At 37.3% G+C, this 20,090-nt stretch overlaps 1 protein-coding gene and 1 pseudogene across 2 annotated transcripts in view; both read left to right on the plus strand.

Annotated features, from left to right (window-relative positions):
• The window catches only part of LOC104771760 (urea-proton symporter DUR3-like), a 16,020-nt gene extending 9,648 nt beyond the window's left edge, over positions 1-6,372 (plus strand). Inside the window, exons 5-11 of one of the 2 annotated variants that reach the window (XM_010496337.1) lie at positions 2,923-3,143; positions 3,443-3,705; positions 3,913-4,151; positions 4,650-5,080; positions 5,188-5,418; positions 5,625-5,914; positions 6,283-6,372. In XM_010496337.1, coding sequence (XP_010494639.1) covers positions 2,923-3,143; positions 3,443-3,705; positions 3,913-4,151; positions 4,650-5,080; positions 5,188-5,418; positions 5,625-5,896 — 1,657 coding nt within the window. In that variant the 3' untranslated portion in view covers positions 5,897-5,914; positions 6,283-6,372. Of the gene's footprint in view, positions 1-2,922; positions 3,144-3,442; positions 3,706-3,912; positions 4,152-4,649; positions 5,081-5,187; positions 5,419-5,624; positions 6,099-6,282 lie in introns of those variants that run through there. The other variant, XM_010496338.2, reaches the window with a different exon arrangement.
• LOC109131260 lies at positions 6,042-14,335 on the plus strand (annotated as a pseudogene).

Genomic DNA, 20,090 nt, shown 5'->3' on the forward strand with positions numbered 1-20,090 from the left:
TTTTTTTTTTCTCTTTTGATTTTTTTTCTCACTCTTGTTTTTTTTTTCTCACTCTATTTTTTTTCTCACTCTCAAAATTTTTTTTGTTACTCTCGATTTCTTTCTTGCTAATGCTCTTGCTTGTGGTGTGAATGAAATAAGAAAGGAAGGTGTGGTATATATAGAGAAATTTGGCGACTGAAAAACGACTGTAAAACGACTCTGATGTGACTCAAACTAACAGTCGCAACAAAACAAAGCTTACCAACCCCACAAACGAAAAAAACGTGTTTCTTTTTGGCCGACATGTTTGCGACTCACCTCAATAGTCGCTTAGTAGTCGCCAAATATCCGACTAACTAATTTAGTCGTATTTTAGTAGCCAAATTAACGACTCGCCGCAGTAGTCACCATGTAGTCGCCAATTTAGCTACTGTTTGCTGACAAAATTACTTTCTTGTCTTTCAGTCGTAAAATAGTCGCTAATTAACGACTACTGAACCAACTATTCATTTCAGTCGGTAAAAAACGACTAATTTACGACTAAGTTTTAGCAGTTGTAAAGTAGTAGTTAAACAGTCGGTATATAGTCACTAAATTTGGCGACTACGAGTTTAGTCGCCAATCGTAGTCGTAAATTGCCTGTTTTCTTGTAGTGTCATCCCTCAAAGTAGTTCGTCTTGCTGGTGGGTTCAGTTCAGCCGCATTCTGCTCTTGTGGAACTTGTATTTGTGGTGCAGGAGGAGGAGGCGGAACAAGAACCTCTTGAGGGTTAGGTTGACGAATTTCAGCGTTGTTTGTGTCGTCCATAGTGTATGACCGGGCTTTTGCTTTTCGGTTCTCTCGTTCAAGCTGTGCTAACTCTCCGTTTCGCAGATTACGCAAATCAGTAGGCTTGTGGCTTCTTGTTTGCATGCACCTGAAACACAAGAGAAAGAACACAAGAACTAATTAGTAAATAAAAAGAAAATAAATCTTAGACTAAATTTAAATCTAGAATCTCAAAGGCAATCGTTTTGGTCCCCGGCAACGGCGCCAAATTGATCAACAGGTCAATTAAAACCTAATGTGTACTCCACCACGATCTAGTGGTATCGTTGTAACACTTCAGGATCGAATCCACAGGGACCAAACAATTGCACTAAGAAATTATCAAGATCAAATATAGCTAAGACAATGGAAAAGTTTGTGAATCAAGTAACTATCTAAAAACGGAAAAGTAAATAAGTTGTTTCTAAATCTAAAAGGAAATATTGGGCACAGGGAAACAGTTAGGGGACATGACCACGAAATTAGATGATAAATTGGAATAGCATTAAACACCGTTCTTGAACTCAAATCTCGAATGTAAAACTAACCTACTGTCGCAGCATTAGCTATCTATGCAAGGAATTGATAAACCTCTAAACCGTCGTTTGAATCTAAACAATCCTAGCTAGCAATAAGTTCAAGTTTGATTATGTTCACAAGGTGCCTCAACTTCAACTGTCGTTGGCTAAGGATCACCTTGCTCACCTATGTTCTTTTCAAGCAACTCAACAACACTTTTGGTGCCCCGATGAATTAAACCTAAGATCTTAATCTAGGTGATCAATCTAGCTTAAGCATTAAGAACAACTATAGATGAAGAACAATAAGATCAATCCCTAATCTAACAAATCTAGCATCAATAAATCATAAAAACCCTTTGTGAAACCCTAAACCCAATAGTGAAACTACTCAGACATGGAAAAGCAGAAACAGCAAATCAATAATGAAGAAAACATAATTGAATTGCAAAAGAATAGAAAATAGGGTTTAGAAATCTTCTCCAAAGTGTCAAGAAGGATTAGAGATCTTCTCCCTTTTCTCTCAATACAAAATAGTCTCAGAAAATAAAGCTTATGTCTCTGGAGGCCGTGCCTCTAACTTAAATATCAAAATAAAACCCTAAAAGTCGGTTTAAAACAAAAAAGGAAAACTTGCGTCGGGGACGGGAATGGTCGATCTCGAAAGGATCAGTCGATCCGGAACGTATTTCTGCTCTCATTCCATCTGCCTTCTAGCTCGATCAGTCTTCAACCAATTGGCTCCAGATGCATGTTTTCATCCCCAAAACACTTAGATTCCTTCCAAAGTCACCTAGGACCTGTAAAGACTCACAAAGGACTAAAAGGACTCTAAAAGCACACTTGGACCTAAGAAAAGACTCAAAACAATCCTAAAAACTATAGTTAAAACCCTATAAAATACAGACACATCAATGAGTCATGCTTAGGTAAGATTTTATTTTCAACTGCACAATAAAATCTCGGAAATCACGATTAAGTGTGATAAATTGCCAAGATTTTATTCCTTTTTTACGCCTAACAATATATATTTTGTAACAATACATGAAATACTAAAGATTTTATTTTGAAAATTGTATAAACCATTGGAATATTTTCTTTAAGAGGATTATTTAGAATATTCTTAAGTATATTCATATAGTCCGTGGATTGACTAATTAATCAATAATTTTTTTTTGTAACCAACCTATATTTAATCTATAACTTATTTTGTAACCAACTTATAAATATTATATAGTCGAAAAAAAAAGTTGTGTACTTCTGAACAATATTTTAGACCAAATCGCTCGAGCATTAGTTTAACGTTATTATTTTTATTATCTGAGCAGTTATCAATTATTTCTTTTGTACTCTCTCTGTTTCACAAAGAGTGTCATTTTGACAAATTACACACAAATTAAGAAAAACTTGAATTATACATATATACCCTTATTTAATAAGCAATTTATCATTTAAATCTAATAGAAAAAGCTTTGGGTTAAGGGTAAATTAGAAAATTTGATATTAAAAATCTCATTGGAAATATAAAGTGACAGTCTTTGTGAAACAAAGAAAATACTCCAGAATGACACTCTTTGTGAAACAGAGGGAGTATGTTTTTGATGAAATTAATTAGTTGGGGAACCGCAACACATATAGTGTTCTTGGTGTTTTGTTTGGCCACAAACATCGTAGTGACGGCGATGCTCTTGCTTGGTGGCTCGGCTGTGGTGAATGCTCTCACCAGAGTTGATATATACGCCGCAAGCTTTCTCATTCCTCTCGGCGTCGTTGTCTATACTTTGGCTGGAGGACTTAAGGCTACTTTACTCGCAAGCTACGTTCACTCCGTTATAGGTATATTACATTTAATATAATATATATCTTGACGAACAAATTCTAGCTGGAAACTATGCCATCTATATTAGTTAACACACAATTTTTTTGGAGATGTTCACTTTGTATACTCTGGTCATAACAATGCGTAAATATGACATAGTAATATAGTATGTAGCTTTGTGGTTTGTATGAATAAAACTGATCCGTTATATTTCCTTAGTATATTTAATGATTTAATCAATATCCTTACTAAATAGGAGACACCCTTACAATGAAATAGTTGTTTACTAAATTTTTGTATTTTGTTTGTCTTTCAGTTCACGTCGTTCTAGTCGTCTTTGTGTTTCTTGTCTACACTTCGAGTAGTGAGCTTGGGAGTCCGTCCGTGGTCTATGACCGGCTAAGAGACATGGCTTCTAAGTTAAGAACATGCACTGAGCCGCTCTCACACCACGACCAAGCTTGCGGTCCGGTTAACGGCAACTACAAAGGCTCCTATGTCACCATGTTGAGCTCTGGCGGTGCTGTCTTCGGTCTCATTAACATTGTCGGAAACTTCGGCACCGTCTTCGTAGACAATGTGAGATTTCTTTTCAATGAAGTATATTTTTTTTTCGGTTTTTAGTTTTATTCGCAGAAACTCATATTTTTGATAAAGGATTTTAGAAAAGACCAGTTTTAAGAGATTTTGGTTCTTGCCAAGAAATTGTAAAGAAAGAAAAAAAGTTGGAGGTTTTTAATTAGTAAACCATGCAGGTTTTTAGTAAATATTATTGTCTTTCTTTAGGGTTATTGGGTGAGTGCAATAGCTGCTCGACCTTCATCAACCCACAAAGGATATTTGCTCGGTGGACTCGTATGGTTCGCTGTGCCGTTCTCTCTAGCCACATCATTAGGCCTCGGTGCACTTGCCCTTGACTTGCCTATAACCGCGGATGAGGCTAATCGAGGTCTAGTGCCGCCTGCCACGGCCATTGCTCTCATGGGTAAATCAGGATCATTGCTTCTTCTCACTATGCTGTTCATGTAAGTACACTCTCTCTAAATCATATATATGTAAACAATGTTTTGGAATAGCAAAAAATTATGGGTGGATGTTATCTACGCATTACTGGTTTAGTTGAACAAATTTTTGTTTGATTTAGATCGGTTATTAGTTTTTTAGATGATTTATTTTGGTTTAATTTAAAGTTATAAATTATAAGCCTATGAAATTAGTTACAAAAAGTTAGTTTTGCTTTTAGACGTACTTTTTTCACTACCCAACTCGATTTTTGGTTTGATTAGTCAATTTGATCCGGTATGGTTCAATCAATTCAATTCAGTTTTGGTTAGAAATACCGTTAGCTACAGAAAAGTATGTAATTGGCCATTTTTTTCCCTCTTATAACTCCTCTTGCTTTAAAAACAAGAAATAATTGTTTATAAATTTGTCTCGATTTCTTCTTACACAAGAAACATAGTTTACATACAAAGAAGACATGCTTGCAAATCATGAGTTTTACTGTCTCTGTCGATCCTCAGGGCAGTAACATCGGCTGGTTCTTCAGAGCTAATCGCGGTCTCGTCCCTTATCACCTACGACATCTACCGTACATACATAAACCCTAGAGCAACGGGTAAACAAATCTTGAGAATCTCAAGATCTGCGGTTCTTGGATTCGGATGTTTCATGGGGATTCTTGCAGTGATCTTGAACAAAGCTGGGGTTTCGCTTGGATGGATGTACCTCGCGATGGGAGTTCTCATTGGCTCTGCGGTCATTCCCATTGCTTTCATGCTCTTGTGGAGTAAAGCTAATGCTTTTGGTGCGATTCTTGGATCGATCTCGGGTTGTGTTCTTGGGATTGTTACTTGGTTATCTACAGCAAAGATACAGTACGGACGCGTTGATCTTGATACCACTGGGAGAAATGCTCCCATGTTAGCTGGTAACCTCGTTGCGATTCTAACAGGTCAGCTTGTAATAGTTTTTTGGGCATTTCGGTTCAGTTTGAATTTTTTTGTTCAGTATGTGTTCTTTAAAGTAACTCTAGTTTGCTCCGTACGTGTGAACATATAGGAGGGTTGATCCATGCGGTGTGTAGTCTAGTACGGCCACAGAACTATGACTGGTCGACGACAAGGGAGATCAAATTAGTGGAAGCTGAGGCGTCAGGGGACGATATTGATGTTCCTGCGGAAGAGCTAAGGGAAGAGAAGCTGAGAAGAGCTAAAGCTTGGATTGTGAAATGGGGTCTTGTGTTCACTCTCCTCATTGTTGTCATTTGGCCACTTCTCTCTCTCCCAGCACGTAAGTCGTCTTCCCATGCATATAAATGAAAATAGAGCTTTTTCTTATCTAAACTTGCATAAATTTGACGTATTTTTAAAGATGTATATCATTATTATTTTAATTAAGATATTAATAAAAAAACATATTTTCTAATTAAATATTGTTGCGCTTTTCAAAAATTGGTTACTAATAAGAGCATAAATCACATTTTTGAAAATTTCCAGGCTTGTTTAGCAGAGGATATTTCTGGTTTTGGGCAATTGTGGCCGTAGCTTGGGGAACAATAGGATCAATTGTGATCATTGGTTTGCCATTAATCGAGAGTTGGGACACGATCAAGAGCGTTTGTATGGGAATGTTTACAAACGATAGGCTAATGAACAAGCTTGATGACTTGAACCATAGGCTTCGAGCTTTAACCATGGCTGTACCAGAAGCTGAGAGGATTTATTTGCTCGAACTTGAGAAGACCAAGAAGACCGATGTAGAAAGTTGAAGAAGAAAATATCAAAAGGTTAATACCTTCTTTCGTTTATATATATATATATATATATATGTATATGTATGTGACTTTGTTTGGTTACCTTTCTTGTTTGTGTGAAATCATATCCTTTTGTACATTTTGTTCAACTTCTTAGGGCATGTCCAACGCAGGTTACTTAACCACAGTTGCTACAAAGAAAAAAAATAAAAATATTGAAAAGCTAAGAGAGAGAACATATAGAGGTTCTCCTTATGTGAGAATGTTTCTTTTAGGGTTGCAAACACATCAGCTTTTGTTATTGGTCCATCTTTATTAAAAAATTAAAAATATAACTATATAATTAAAATATTATTATTTTTACGTTTTTCAGAAACCCTCCTTATTATTACTTTTTTTAGGGTTGAAAACACATCAACGTTGGAGATGACATTAGAGTATTTCCATCAGCTATCTTTGGGGTGATATCTACGGTGAAAGCAAAGTAAAACATATGTATGAGTATGACCCATACTTCGAGTGTAAATGTTAAAAATAGTTACCTTATTCGGTTTGGTTCAATACTTTAACATGATTCAAGTTTGGTTTGGATAAAGATTTGGTTTATTTGGTCTTTGTTATTTGTGTGGATAGTTGAATTTATTGTTATAAAAATCAAATAGTGTGGATGTTAAAAATGGTTACTCTTATTCGGTTTGGTTCAATACTTTAACATTATTCAAGTTTGGTTTGGATAAGGATTTGGTTTATTGGTTTGTCATTTGTGTGATTAGTTGAAACCATTGTTATTAAAATCAAATCATTTAGCGCTAAACTAGCAAGCCAAAGCCAAAGCTACTAGGACGTTTTGAGTTTAGTAAAATCACTTAACCAAAATGTTGAGATAAGCTCTTAATATTTATCAATTTTTTTTTAAATTATCTATTACAACATTAAAGATATATGACCTAAGTTTATTACGATAATTTTCAACTGTATCTGCATCAAATACGATCATAATAAGCAATTCTCATGAACAATGAACGGCGACATAACTTTTTCCATAAATCCAATCTTTGAGAAACTACCATCTGTTCCATAATCTTTTTGACATGTGTCATTTTATTAAATCTAATATATAAAATGTAAGTTATTAAGTAAAAATTGACTAACAATATATTTTAAAGACATAGAAAACAATTAAACAGTATTAATTATAAATCTAATTTCATATTTTTAATATTTTATTTGTATAAATATAGTATTTTAAATATTTGAAATTAAGATGAAAAACCACGTGAAACTTGAGAACTTGTATTATAATTTTATACTAAACATATTGACAAAAAAAACAAAAATTTATACTAAACAAACTTTTTTAATGAACCAACCAAATCCTAACGTGACAATAGAAAAATGATGGTATGACATCTCTATTTTATTTTGTTATAATAACCTATTCATAATAATATTTTACTTATGTTTTGATTATATTTTTCATATGTTTTGCTTCTTTATTTTGTTAATTTACTTTTTTATTTATTTATTAAAAATTGTATAAGATGTTAAGTAAATACAAAATTTTATTGGTGAAATTAGTTGAAAAATATTTAATTATATGTAATATGTTTTCAGTTTTATGATGTTAGAAAACCGTTTGAGGAAATTCACTACTCCGAAACCACCTCTCCAAACAATGTTGCTATGACGGAAATCATTTGTAGCATCCCTGAGAACCTGCAATGGGAACGCTTTGTTCTCGAGTTCCGGACCTTGCTCTGCTGCTCAAAAGACTGATGAGTGTCTGCCTGCCAACGCTTCATTTGGCTCTGACTGCTTATCAGCTCGCTTCACTCTCATAGGAAAGTAGATGGCGACGAATCCTCCTCCATAATCAGCAAACCCACAACCAAAACGTCAATCAGAAGTCCTAAAATGACTAATCTTTTTATAATACCGTCCCATCTTATCGGCTAAGACAACATGATATTCAAATAGACCACCGCATGCATGAGAAGTACAGTTTGTTCATCGTAATCGCATGTATTAAGTATAGATAGATCTGATAGATTAATCATCATTTGTAATATGATTAGATCACAATATATGAGATGATAATGTTGTAGATGACAAAAAAAACCCATATATATATAGTATATGTTTACATATATGCTTAATTTAAGTGTGTCATTGACTTTTTGGTCAAATTAATTTTGAAATGTATCAAGTTTTTTTTTTATATATTTACCATGTGTATATTAATTCATACACAATAAGAGCTCAGTTCAAAATTAAATATAATATAAATAATTTCAAATTAATTTAGTTAGACAATAATAATTTTTATTAATTGTTGCGAGTCTTTTATCGATAAATGAAAAATTGAAAACACACAAAAAAAACTAAAAAAAATATATTGAGTTTATAGGAGTTGCCCGTGTTGTATGAAAAAATCAGAACTTAGCAACCAAAAGGGGTCTGATATAAACCGAACGACGTCAAATTAAAAAGACATTGTATTTTACCATTCCATAACACAGTCAACAGTATTTTGACATTTAAGTAGAATCGTCAAAAGAAATCTAAGAGATTCTACACTAGGATTTTGGGAAGTTGAACGGTGCGATTTTGAAAGAAGATGATTTTGGAAACCATTGCAATCATGTTTGAAGTTTTCCGATTATACGGACACAAAATGCCATGCGATAAATTAACAACGTAAACATGTTTTATAAGCTTTCTTTATTAACATATATAGATAACATGACATATGGTCTGGTACAGATGTGTTTGATAGATTCAAAGGTGAACATGGGAAGTTTAAGGAAAGTCTAGCCAATGATATTAGAGGGATGCTACAGCTGTACGAAGCAGCACATCTCGGGACACTATCTGAAAATATAATGGACGAAGCGTTGACTTTTACGCGGTACCATTTGGAGTCGTTGACAAACCAATTAGGAACAAGCTCCAATGTCTTAAAGCATGTAGAAAACACATTGTATAGAGCTCGATATCATAGCATAGAGATATTGGTCGCAATACAATACATCTCTTTCTACGACAAAGAAGAAGGGCATGACGAGACACTCCTCAAGTTTGCTAAGATCAACTTTAACTTTTGTCGGCTTCATTACATCAAAGAGTTAAAAGCTCTCACCAAATAAAGTCGTGGTAGCTCGTAGAACAAAGATAATGAAGAGAATATTTTCGTGTGTATTAATCGACGGCCATACATGTGTTTATATACAAAACATAATAGCTATGAAACCCTATACAAGACTTGTCGAACAAGTAATAACAGAACACGTAAACTATGGCCCATATACGGCCCAATACTCCCCCTCAAGTTGGAGGTCGGAGTGTAACGATGCCCAACTTGGACATTAGAAGACTAAACTGTTGAAAACCAAGTGCTTTGGTCAAAATATCTGCCAATTGATCCTCGGAACGAACGTGAGCGATGGAGATGACACCGTCTAGGATGGCATCACGAACAAAGTGACAATCCCGTTCTATATGCTTCGTACGTTCATGAAAGACGGGATTAGCCGCAATGTATAACGCAGCTTTATTGTCACAAAACAACCTTGTGGGAGCTTGTTGTGGACAGCCAAGGTCTTGAAGCAGTCCACGCAGCCAAATAATCTCCTTCAATGCATCGGCCATAGATTGATATTCAGCCTCTGCGGAAGACCGAGAAACCGCCTTTTGCTTTTGTGTCTTCCAAGAGATAGGACAACCACCAAGAAACATAAAATATGCGCTTAGCGATCGGCGAGTTAGAGGACAAGTCCCCCAGTCAGCATCGCAATACGCCGTAAGAATCAGCTCCGTATCTGAACGTAATAAAATACCATGACCAACAGAGCCTTTCAGATAGCGAACAACCTGCAACGCAGCGTCCCAATGTGCTTCGCGTGGAGCTTTCATAAACTGGGACAAAATGTGAATAGGATAGGTGAGCTCCGGACGTGTCACCTTCAAATAGATAAGACGACCAATCAATCGGCAGTAACGAGCAGGTTTAGGTAGAACAGGACTAGTGTTGATGGCAAGTTGATGATTCTGAACCATAGGAATCTTTGACGGCAAGGAACCTTGGAGCCCGCATTCAGAAACAATATCAAGCAAATACTTCCGTTGAGATAAGAAAATGCCCTCCGTACTTCGAGCAACCTCAATGCCAAGAAAATACTTGAGCTTCCCTAGATCCTTCATGTGAAAACATCGACATAAATATGCTTTGAACTCGGTCAGAGATGGAAGATGATTGCTGCATATAACCAAGTCATCAACATAAACCAAAACACGTAACTCCACGGCACCTCTTGTTAATGTAAAGAGAGAATAATCTGAATAAGATTCTTCAAAACCAAACTCCAGCAAGGCATTTGCTAACTTTGCAAACCAACACCGTGGTGCTTGCTTAAGCCCATACAGGGACTTGTGTAACTTACACACTTTATTTGGATATTTGTGACGAAATCTCATAGGTAACTGCATATAAACTTCTTCCTCTAGATCACCATGAAGAAACACATTGTGAACATCCATTTGATGAACTTCCCAGCCTTTAGATGAAATGATTTGTAGTAAACCACGAACTGTGGACATTTTAGCAACAGGAGCAAAAGTCTCCTCAAAGTCTCGACCCTCAACTTGTCGATTTCCAAGAACAACAGCCGGGCTTTATACCGCTCAATAGAACCATCCGCATGAAACTTGATCTTATACACCCATTTATTACCAAGAGCAGTCTTTCCTGGGGGTAAATCAACTATGCTCATTGTCTTATTTACTTAGAGTGCATCAACCTCACTAGACATAGCGTTGTTCCATTTTTCATCTTTGACAGCATCATGAAAAGAGGTGGGTTTGACACCCGTTGTCACAGCTACGAGAAAAACACGATGCGGAGGAGAGAATAATTCATCAGCAATATAATGAGTGAGATTATACTTGGTAGTACCTGGACCCGTAGACGAGGACTCGAAGACGATCGGAGCTGGGTGAGCGTGATGGGTATTCTCAGCAACACACGCAGAGTATGTGACATAACCAGTGAGTCTTGTGGAAGGGAACTTTTCTCTTTTACCCCTCCCTAAAGCTTCAGTCTCATCAAGAGACGTATCAACAGTGATAACAGGATCTGGTGTAGTATGAAGAACAACGTCAGCATCGTTGGTACAAGTGGCTATGTTATCATCGGATAGTGAACTTAAAACAGTTGAATCATCACTTGGCGGAAGCGTAATGGCGGGAAGTAAAACAGGAGTAGGATGCGCGGGAGCAGCCATAGGCTGATCTTGTACCACAGACTGATCTTGTGCCACCGGAGGCAGAGGATCAAGGACCGTTGGATCACCCCTGTCAATAGAACCGGCTTGGAAGACCCAATCCGCATCGAGAGGAGTAGAATTTTCTGTCGGGGAGAAAGGCTTGTCGAGAAAAGGAAAACTATTTTCGTGAAACACCACATCACGGGAAACCAAAAACTCATTTGTTTCCAAATCGTATACCCGCCAGCCTTTCTTGCCGAAGGGGTAACCAACAAATATACAATGTCGACTGCGGGGTCCAAACTTATCCTTGTCGCGAGCTCTCAAATGTGCATAACAGGACGAACCAAAAACCCTCATCTGTCCATAATCTGGCAAGACACCAGTCAAGACTTCATAAGGAGACTGACCCTTATGAATCTTCAAAGGAGTGCGATTAATTACATAAGCAGCGGTAAGAACTGCTTCTCCCCAAAATGAAACCAGAAGACCTGCCTGAAATAACAAGGACCGAGCAACATTAAGAATGTGTCAGTGTTTACGTTCCACCCTACCGTTCTGTTGAGGCGTGCCAACACAAGAAGTTTGATGAAGGATCCCTTTACTTTCAAAAAACTTTGTCAAACACATAAACTCTGTACCGTTGTCACTATGCACCGTCTTTACTTTCTTATCATATTGGTGTTCCGAGTACGCACAAAAATTTTCTAACACCCGTCGAACTTCAGACTTCTCAAGAAGAAGATGCGTCCAAACAGAACGGGAAAAATCATCAACAATAGTGAGAAAATAAACAGCTCCGCAAGAAGATGCAACACGATATGGTCCCCAAACATCCACATGAATTAACTCAAAACATTCCTTTGTTTTATTAATACTATCATAAAAAACATCACGGGTTTGCTTAGCCCGATAACAAACGTCACAAGAATGAGAACTTGTAGAAAACGAAAAACCAGAAAAACAGGCAATGAAGAAAGAACTGAAAACGCAGGATGTCCCAACCGCTGATGCCACAAGCTTTGATCCAAAGAAGATGCCACTTTAGTCACATTTTCTGTTGCCACATCTGTTAAGTAGTAAACCCCATCACGCTCTTTACCGGCTCCAATCAGAGTCCTCGTGAAACTGTCCTGTAAAACACAAAGAGTATCGGTAAATAACGCAAAACAATTCTTCATCTGCTAGAGAATCTGAGAAACCGAGATTAAAGAACAATTTAAATTAGGCACATAAAGCACATCCAACAAGGATACACGATCCGTGAGATGTAAGGTGCCTTTGCGTGTTGAAAACGTAATACCACCATCCGCAAATCCAACGGAACAAGAAGGTATATCAACCAAATCAGAGAGAAGTGAGAGGTTCCCAGTCATGTGATGGGAAGCTCCGGTGTCAATAATCACATCTCCAGGAATCTTACCAGATAGCTTGTCAGGGTTGGTGTTCATCTTCTCTGTGGCTAGCAAGGAGATAGCCTTCCACTGCTCAGGTGAAAAATCAGAGAAGGCCGTGACGTTAGGTACCGTAGTGTGAGAAGCAGTGACATGTCCGCGACCTCTTCCAGCACCTCGTCCTCCACTTGAACCACGACCCCTACCAACGGAACCACCACGCCCAGTCACACGACCAGTACGTTCCGTGAACCATTCAGGATACCCAATTAACTGCCAACAAAACGCCTTCTCATGACCAGACCGGCCACAATTCGAACACAACAAACTACGGTCTCTGTTCCTATCACCACCAAACGGAACAGAGTGTTCCCCACGTTGATGACCCAACATTGGACCAACATTGGTGGAATCTCGTCGAGTTACAAAACCAACAGCATCATGCGAATGCTCCCGTGTCTTAGCTGAGGAGAGCCGTTGTTCCTCACGTATCATGCGTGATAAGCCTGCTCCAAATCAGGAGAAGGATCGGCATCAACAATAGATGTGATCACGTTCGCAAAACGGGATTCATCAAGACCCATAACAAACTGATTCACTTTTTCTTCTTCACGCTCCTTTGCAACAGCTTGATAAACTCCACATGTGAACACGCAGGAAGTGGTTTGTATGTGTACAATTCATCCCATAAACCAGCTATTTTCCCGTAATAATCAATCACGGACTGACCATCTTGTCGACACAAGGCAATTTGAGAACGAAGGTGATTCACACGAACCTTGTTCCCGATGGAGAACCGTTTCCTCAAGTTTTCCCAAAGCTCATGTGCATTAGTAAGAAACAAAACAGTTGAGCGTACACGCGGTGCAATCGACATCCGTAGCCACCCAATGACCATGAAATTCACCGAAGTCCATGACTCCAACTCAGAGCTACCAACCGCTGGTCTCTGCAAAGTACCATCAATAAAACCCATCTTCTTCTTAGCCCGAAGAGCATTGATCATCTCAGCAGCCCACTCATTATAGTTATCTCCGGTCAAGGTAACCGCAGTGATCATCGCCCCTGGATTGTCGGTAGAAGAAGTAGTATGCCGCCATCACCATGTTATCGGCACCAGACGAACCGATGGCAAGAACACCGGCTGTGGCGGATGATTGTGTGCCTTCCGTAGACATAGCACTCAATGACAAGAAACAGAGAAACACTGATTCAACCGAATCAAGAAGAAACTCGTCAAGAGTTATAAACCAAAACAAGAACAAGAGAACAAAGATCAACCGATCAAGAACAAGATCGACCGATCTAGAAAATAGGTTTCAGGATTTTGTGCTCTGATACCATGTAGAACAAAGATAATGAAGAGAATATTTTCGTGTGTATTAATCGACGGCCATACATGTGTTTATATACAAAACATAATAGCTATGAAACCCTATACAAGACTTGTCGAACAAGTAATAACAGAACACGTAAACTATGGCCCATATACGGCCCAATATAGCTACTCAATATTCACGTCAAATACCATCAATATATCTTCTTTATTACATTTTTATTATATTTTCAGTTTTGGTTCGCAGATGGTGGAACGGCTTTGATTTTGTATCTAAGCTCCCTTACATCATGAATAGAATTGTCGAGATCTTTTAGGGATTGGTGACATAGTTTTTCGAACCAAATATTCACTAGGGAGGATGATAACCGCTAAGCTTACTATGATCTTGACGGTTATTGATGATACATATGATGCCTATGCCACTCTTCCTGAAGCTATTTATCTAGATATAAATACTTAGATAACCGGATTGTTATATAACCGGTTCAGTTGGTTTATATTGTTTGGTTCAGATGTTTATACGATTGTATATAAACAACCAATATAATGTAACCTTCAGCTAATTAATGAGAATATGTTTTCTGTTTCGATCATCTCAACTGAATCTTAATAGGGATCGTGGAGCTATTGAAAATCTACTTTTCAAAAAGTGTCTACTACACTAATGGACTATTTCCTTAATTTGTTAGAAACTGTGGAAGAGGTTGAAGGGGAGATGCGGTGTAAAGGAAGATCTTGTAGTGTGATAATAGATCAGGTACATACGTAGCTAATCAAACATTCAAGATGTAATTTCACTGGAAAAAATAAATATAATGTTGATTTTGGATATTGAAACCATAGATCAAGAGTGTGGGGATAGCGTACAATACCTTAGCAATATGGTCACGCATAGGTCACTTGCCAAACTTTGACGATTACATGGAGGTTGTGATTGAAACTGCGGCAATCGATGACTATGCATCCTACAGCTTGGTAGTAATGGAAGAATGTGAAGAGAAACAATTGTATGAATGGTTCGAATCCAAAACCAAAATCATCGATGCTATGAGCGTCGTGTTTCGTTTCATCTCAGAAATGACATAGCCACCTTCGACGTACGTATAAATTTAACAAATGGTACAATCATATATAAAGAAAGATCATTGTTATTATTGATATAGTTTTATTTGNTAGCTACTCAATATTCACGTCAAATACCATCAATATATCTTCTTTATTACATTTTTATTATATTTTCAGTTTTGGTTCGCAGATGGTGGAACGGCTTTGATTTTGTATCTAAGCTCCCTTACATCATGAATAGAATTGTCGAGATCTTTTAGGGATTGGTGACATAGTTTTTCGAACCAAATATTCACTAGGGAGGATGATAACCGCTAAGCTTACTATGATCTTGACGGTTATTGATGATACATATGATGCCTATGCCACTCTTCCTGAAGCTATTTATCTAGATATAAATACTTAGATAACCGGATTGTTATATAACCGGTTCAGTTGGTTTATATTGTTTGGTTCAGATGTTTATACGATTGTATATAAACAACCAATATAATGTAACCTTCAGCTAATTAATGAGAATATGTTTTCTGTTTCGATCATCTCAACTGAATCTTAATAGGGATCGTGGAGCTATTGAAAATCTACTTTTCAAAAAGTGTCTACTACACTAATGGACTATTTCCTTAATTTGTTAGAAACTGTGGAAGAGGTTGAAGGGGAGATGCGGTGTAAAGGAAGATCTTGTAGTGTGATAATAGATCAGGTACATACGTAGCTAATCAAACATTCAAGATGTAATTTCACTGGAAAAAATAAATATAATGTTGATTTTGGATATTGAAACCATAGATCAAGAGTGTGGGGATAGCGTACAATACCTTAGCAATATGGTCACGCATAGGTCACTTGCCAAACTTTGACGATTACATGGAGGTTGTGATTGAAACTGCGGCAATCGATGACTATGCATCCTACAGCTTGGTAGTAATGGAAGAATGTGAAGAGAAACAATTGTATGAATGGTTCGAATCCAAAACCAAAATCATCGATGCTATGAGCGTCGTGTTTCGTTTCATCTCAGAAATGACATAGCCACCTTCGACGTACGTATAAATTTAACAAATGGTACAATCATATATAAAGAAAGATCATTGTTATTATTGATATAGTTTTATTTGGATTTATAAAAATGAGCAGCAAGAGATGAGTATACGAGAGGTGGTGTCATGGTGAATGGCATCAACGGTTACATGAAGCATTATGGTGTTACCAAATAAGCAGCAGTTAAAGAATTGAGTAACATGATTAAAACGAATTATAAGATGATGATGGAGGAGTTGATTAAAAGGTATTTTACAATATACTCGTATACATTTTAATACATAATCATTAATAAGAGAAATTTAAAATATAATATATATATATATGGTTGGACAAACAAGTCTCTTTAATGTTATTTCTGGAAAAAGATGTTTTTTTCATGTATCAAACAACTAAAATGTATACCAAAAAGGTTACAACAACTTATTGTAACGAGGCAAAGTGTTTTAATTGTAAAATAGATGGTTGAAAAAACAACACAGACAAAATATTAGGGATGTTACAAAAAAAGATAACAAACAATAACAATAAATAATGTTATGGTTGGATATGTACCAACCATCTACATCAATGCACATATTGTTTCAATTTTAATCATCTACATCAATGCACATATTGCTTCGATTTTGAGACCGCATGTGGAAATCCAGCTTGTGTTTATCGGCCTAACTTTTCCGGTGTAATTATCATTTTTTTCCTGTTTCCTCCTCTTCTTCTAATGGTTTTTACTTATTCTAATTATTTGTTATTCTATCATGCACTCAGATAAACTAAAACAAGAAAATTTGATGCCAATAATATTTTTTTTCAAGAGGAAACTCAAAATCTCTAAATCCAGCTTTATCTTGATTGTAGTAATGTGTATTAGAAGTTTAGAACCAATATAGAAACTAAACTTCTTCTTTTCATTTTTTAATTAAAAATTCAAAGAGATTCATTTGATTAATTCAATAAAATTTAATCAAATATATCCAAAATTTTTAAATTAAGTTCATTGCGACTACGTTCTATCGATGAATGTTATAGTTATTGAAATAGTTTAAAATAAATTGATCGAATGTAAGCAAAACATAAGAAAAATATGAGCAAAACATAAGCTAAATATGAGCAAAACATAAATTAATTATGACAAAATACAAAAGCTACAAATTCAATTATTACTAAATTGAAAGAAGATGTGTATATAAAGTTTTACTTATGTGTAACGTCTACACAAAAATTAAATTTAAGATTTCAAATGTATTGAAACACAAATCGAAAAGGATATCTATGTTAAAATTCAATTATTACAATGTTCTTGACGTGGCAATATAGCAACAGACGAATAAACCACTGAGAACTTCAAAAAGATTGCCAAATTGGCAGAATACTGCACATCTCAAGAGATTGAAAGTAGACCAAACATGTTTTAAACAGTGAATTGGCTGGTTCCTCTGGTGGAATTCTGGGAGCCACCACCTAGTGAAGAGATACAAATTTAGAGAAGAACACCACGACTCTTCTTGAAAATTTGCATAGGTGGAAAACTGAAGCAAGTGAAGAATCATCTATGGCAATCTATGGTAAGTTCTTGGCTCATCTTTTCATACACTTCTTTTGGTTTTTCAATAACTTCACTCTGAATTATTGTTGTTGTGGTCATGGCAAGATTCTGCTTGGAAGTTGTGTGGTCTTTAAATGTGCACTAACTTTGATAGAGGTTTTCTATATCTCTTGAAACGGATGAAATGCTTCTGGAGCAATAAATACTCCATTGTATTTGCCTTTTGTCACAAGGTGCTTTTGGGCAGTGTTACTGTACCTTTCTGCAGTACACGGTGGACTTCATCTTCAGAAGCATCATGATTGTTGTTGTTCACTTGGTTGTAGATACCAAAACCCTCAAGATCAAACATTTTTCCGGGTTACCATTGTATGCAGAGACAATGGATAGACAGTGCCATGAGCTCAGAGGTTCGTCTTAATTTTTCTTTTGGCATAAACTTATGGCTTTAGTTTCAGTCGTTGTTCGATGAGCAGTTGGTAGTTTTGTGTATCATCAGACTCTCTGAATCCATAGTAAAGAGTAGATCTGTAACACCCGCAAACCAATTTTTGGTAAATTGGTGGGGGTGTCGATCGACACCACAGGAGGTGTCGATCAACACTGTTTGTTTCTGGTTCGGCCAGTTCGATTTAATTATCGATTTGGACCGGTTTGGTTTAGGAAAAACCATTAGACCGAGATATTTAAGTGTTTGGTCGACCAGAAGGGTTTTGGGAAGTCTTTCTTGTTGCCGTTTATCATTTTTGAGAGAAAAAGGAAGAAAAAGAGAGTTCTTGAGTTTTTGGTGAGATTGGTGAGATTCCTTGCTGTTTCTTGAGAGATCCAAGGCTGGGAAGGAGTTAGAAGCTTGCTAGGAAGGTTGGATTCGTCTTTGTTGGTCAGAAACTTCCTGCAAAGAGGTGAGTGCATGACCATGGCTAATCTAAGCCTTTGATTCTCTTGTTCTTCGCTTGTTTGTTGCTTGTTTGTGTGTTTTTCTTGCTGGGATTGGTTGATACAGGTTCCTACGGATGTATAAGGCTTGGGTTTCGAGTATTGGACGATTTGGAGGAGAATTGGGAGCGAGATTCGACTCTCGACTTCGCGCGGATCGCAGTTGCAGAGGGAGTGTCGATCGACACCAGCAAATTGGGCATCGATCAATACTGTGGGGTAGTGTTGGTCGACACCAAGGCCAGTGTCGGTCGACACTTGGCTGGTGTCGGTTGACACCTCCTTTCCAGCGAGACGATGTTTGATTTCCTGGTTTGTGTGTTTTGTTTGATGCTTGTTTGGAACTTTGAAATCATTGTTGCTTGTGTGTATAGCCCAGTAGATGGGAGGATTGCCTCACTGAATGTTTATCAAATACTCATGCATCTCAATATGTGTTTGTGGTGCAGGTAAAGGCAAAGTGTGATCGTGGAATCAAGGCAATGAAGAGGAGGATGTTCTTGGGACTCGATTGGATGTTGTCTGGCATTGCTAGGTTACTAGAGTTGAGTCATTAGAAACATTGCTAGGTTTCTGGTTTCATGTTTCTTGTTGTTGGTATTTGGATATTGCTTATGCTATGATATTGGATTGTTATTGGTTATTNGCAGAGGGAGTGTCGATCGACACCAGCAAATTGGGCATCGATCAATACTGTGGGGTAGTGTTGGTCGACACCAAGGCCAGTGTCGGTCGACACTTGGCTGGTGTCGGTTGACACCTCCTTTCCAGCGAGACGATGTTTGATTTCCTGGTTTGTGTGTTTTGTTTGATGCTTGTTTGGAACTTTGAAATCATTGTTGCTTGTGTGTATAGCCCAGTAGATGGGAGGATTGCCTCACTGAGTGTTTATCAAATACTCATGCATCTCAATTTGTGTTTGTGGTGCAGGTAAAGGCAAAGTGTGATCGTGGAATCAAGGCAATGAAGAGGAGGATGTTCTAGGGACTCGATTGGATGTTGTCTGGCATTGCTAGGTTGCTAGAGTTGGGTCATTAGAAACATTGCTAGGTTGCTGGTTCCTTGTTTCTTGTTGTTTGGATTGATTATTGTTGATGATTATGGTTATTGGTTTTTATTGGAGTATTATTGGATATTATGTTGGTATTGTTATTTCCGCTGATGTTTGTGATTGTGGTTAGGTGGCTAGTGGGTATGGGACCACTAGTTGTAGTTTATTTATATATATATTATTATTATTTTTTTTTATTTTTTTTTAAAAAGGTCGGTCGTTTCATTTTGGTATCAGAGCCCTTACGGTTCTAGGTTTGGGTTCACTAGATTTCTGTTGTGATGTTTGGGATTGCATGTCTTGATTGATTATGTGAGTTAGTCAATTGTGTGTGGCATGGAGTCCTAGAACATCCTCTTCGAGCCGACTGTATGATTCCACGGTGAGTTTATGTTTCTGTGTTATAATAGAAATTGTTTGCTTAGTCTTCTATTCATGGTAGTGCAGATGGCTAGAGAGGATGCTGTGGCTAGTCGAGGTCGTGGATGGGATGCGGACGTGGTCGTGGACGCGGACGTGGTCGTGGACGCGGACGTGGTCGTGGACGCGGACGTGGTCGTGGTAGGGACAGAGTCCCAG

The sequence above is a fragment of the Camelina sativa genome, chromosome 20 (assembly GCF_000633955.1).
Source record: "Camelina sativa cultivar DH55 chromosome 20, Cs, whole genome shotgun sequence".
In the NCBI taxonomy this organism is placed as follows: Eukaryota; Viridiplantae; Streptophyta; class Magnoliopsida; order Brassicales; family Brassicaceae; genus Camelina; species Camelina sativa.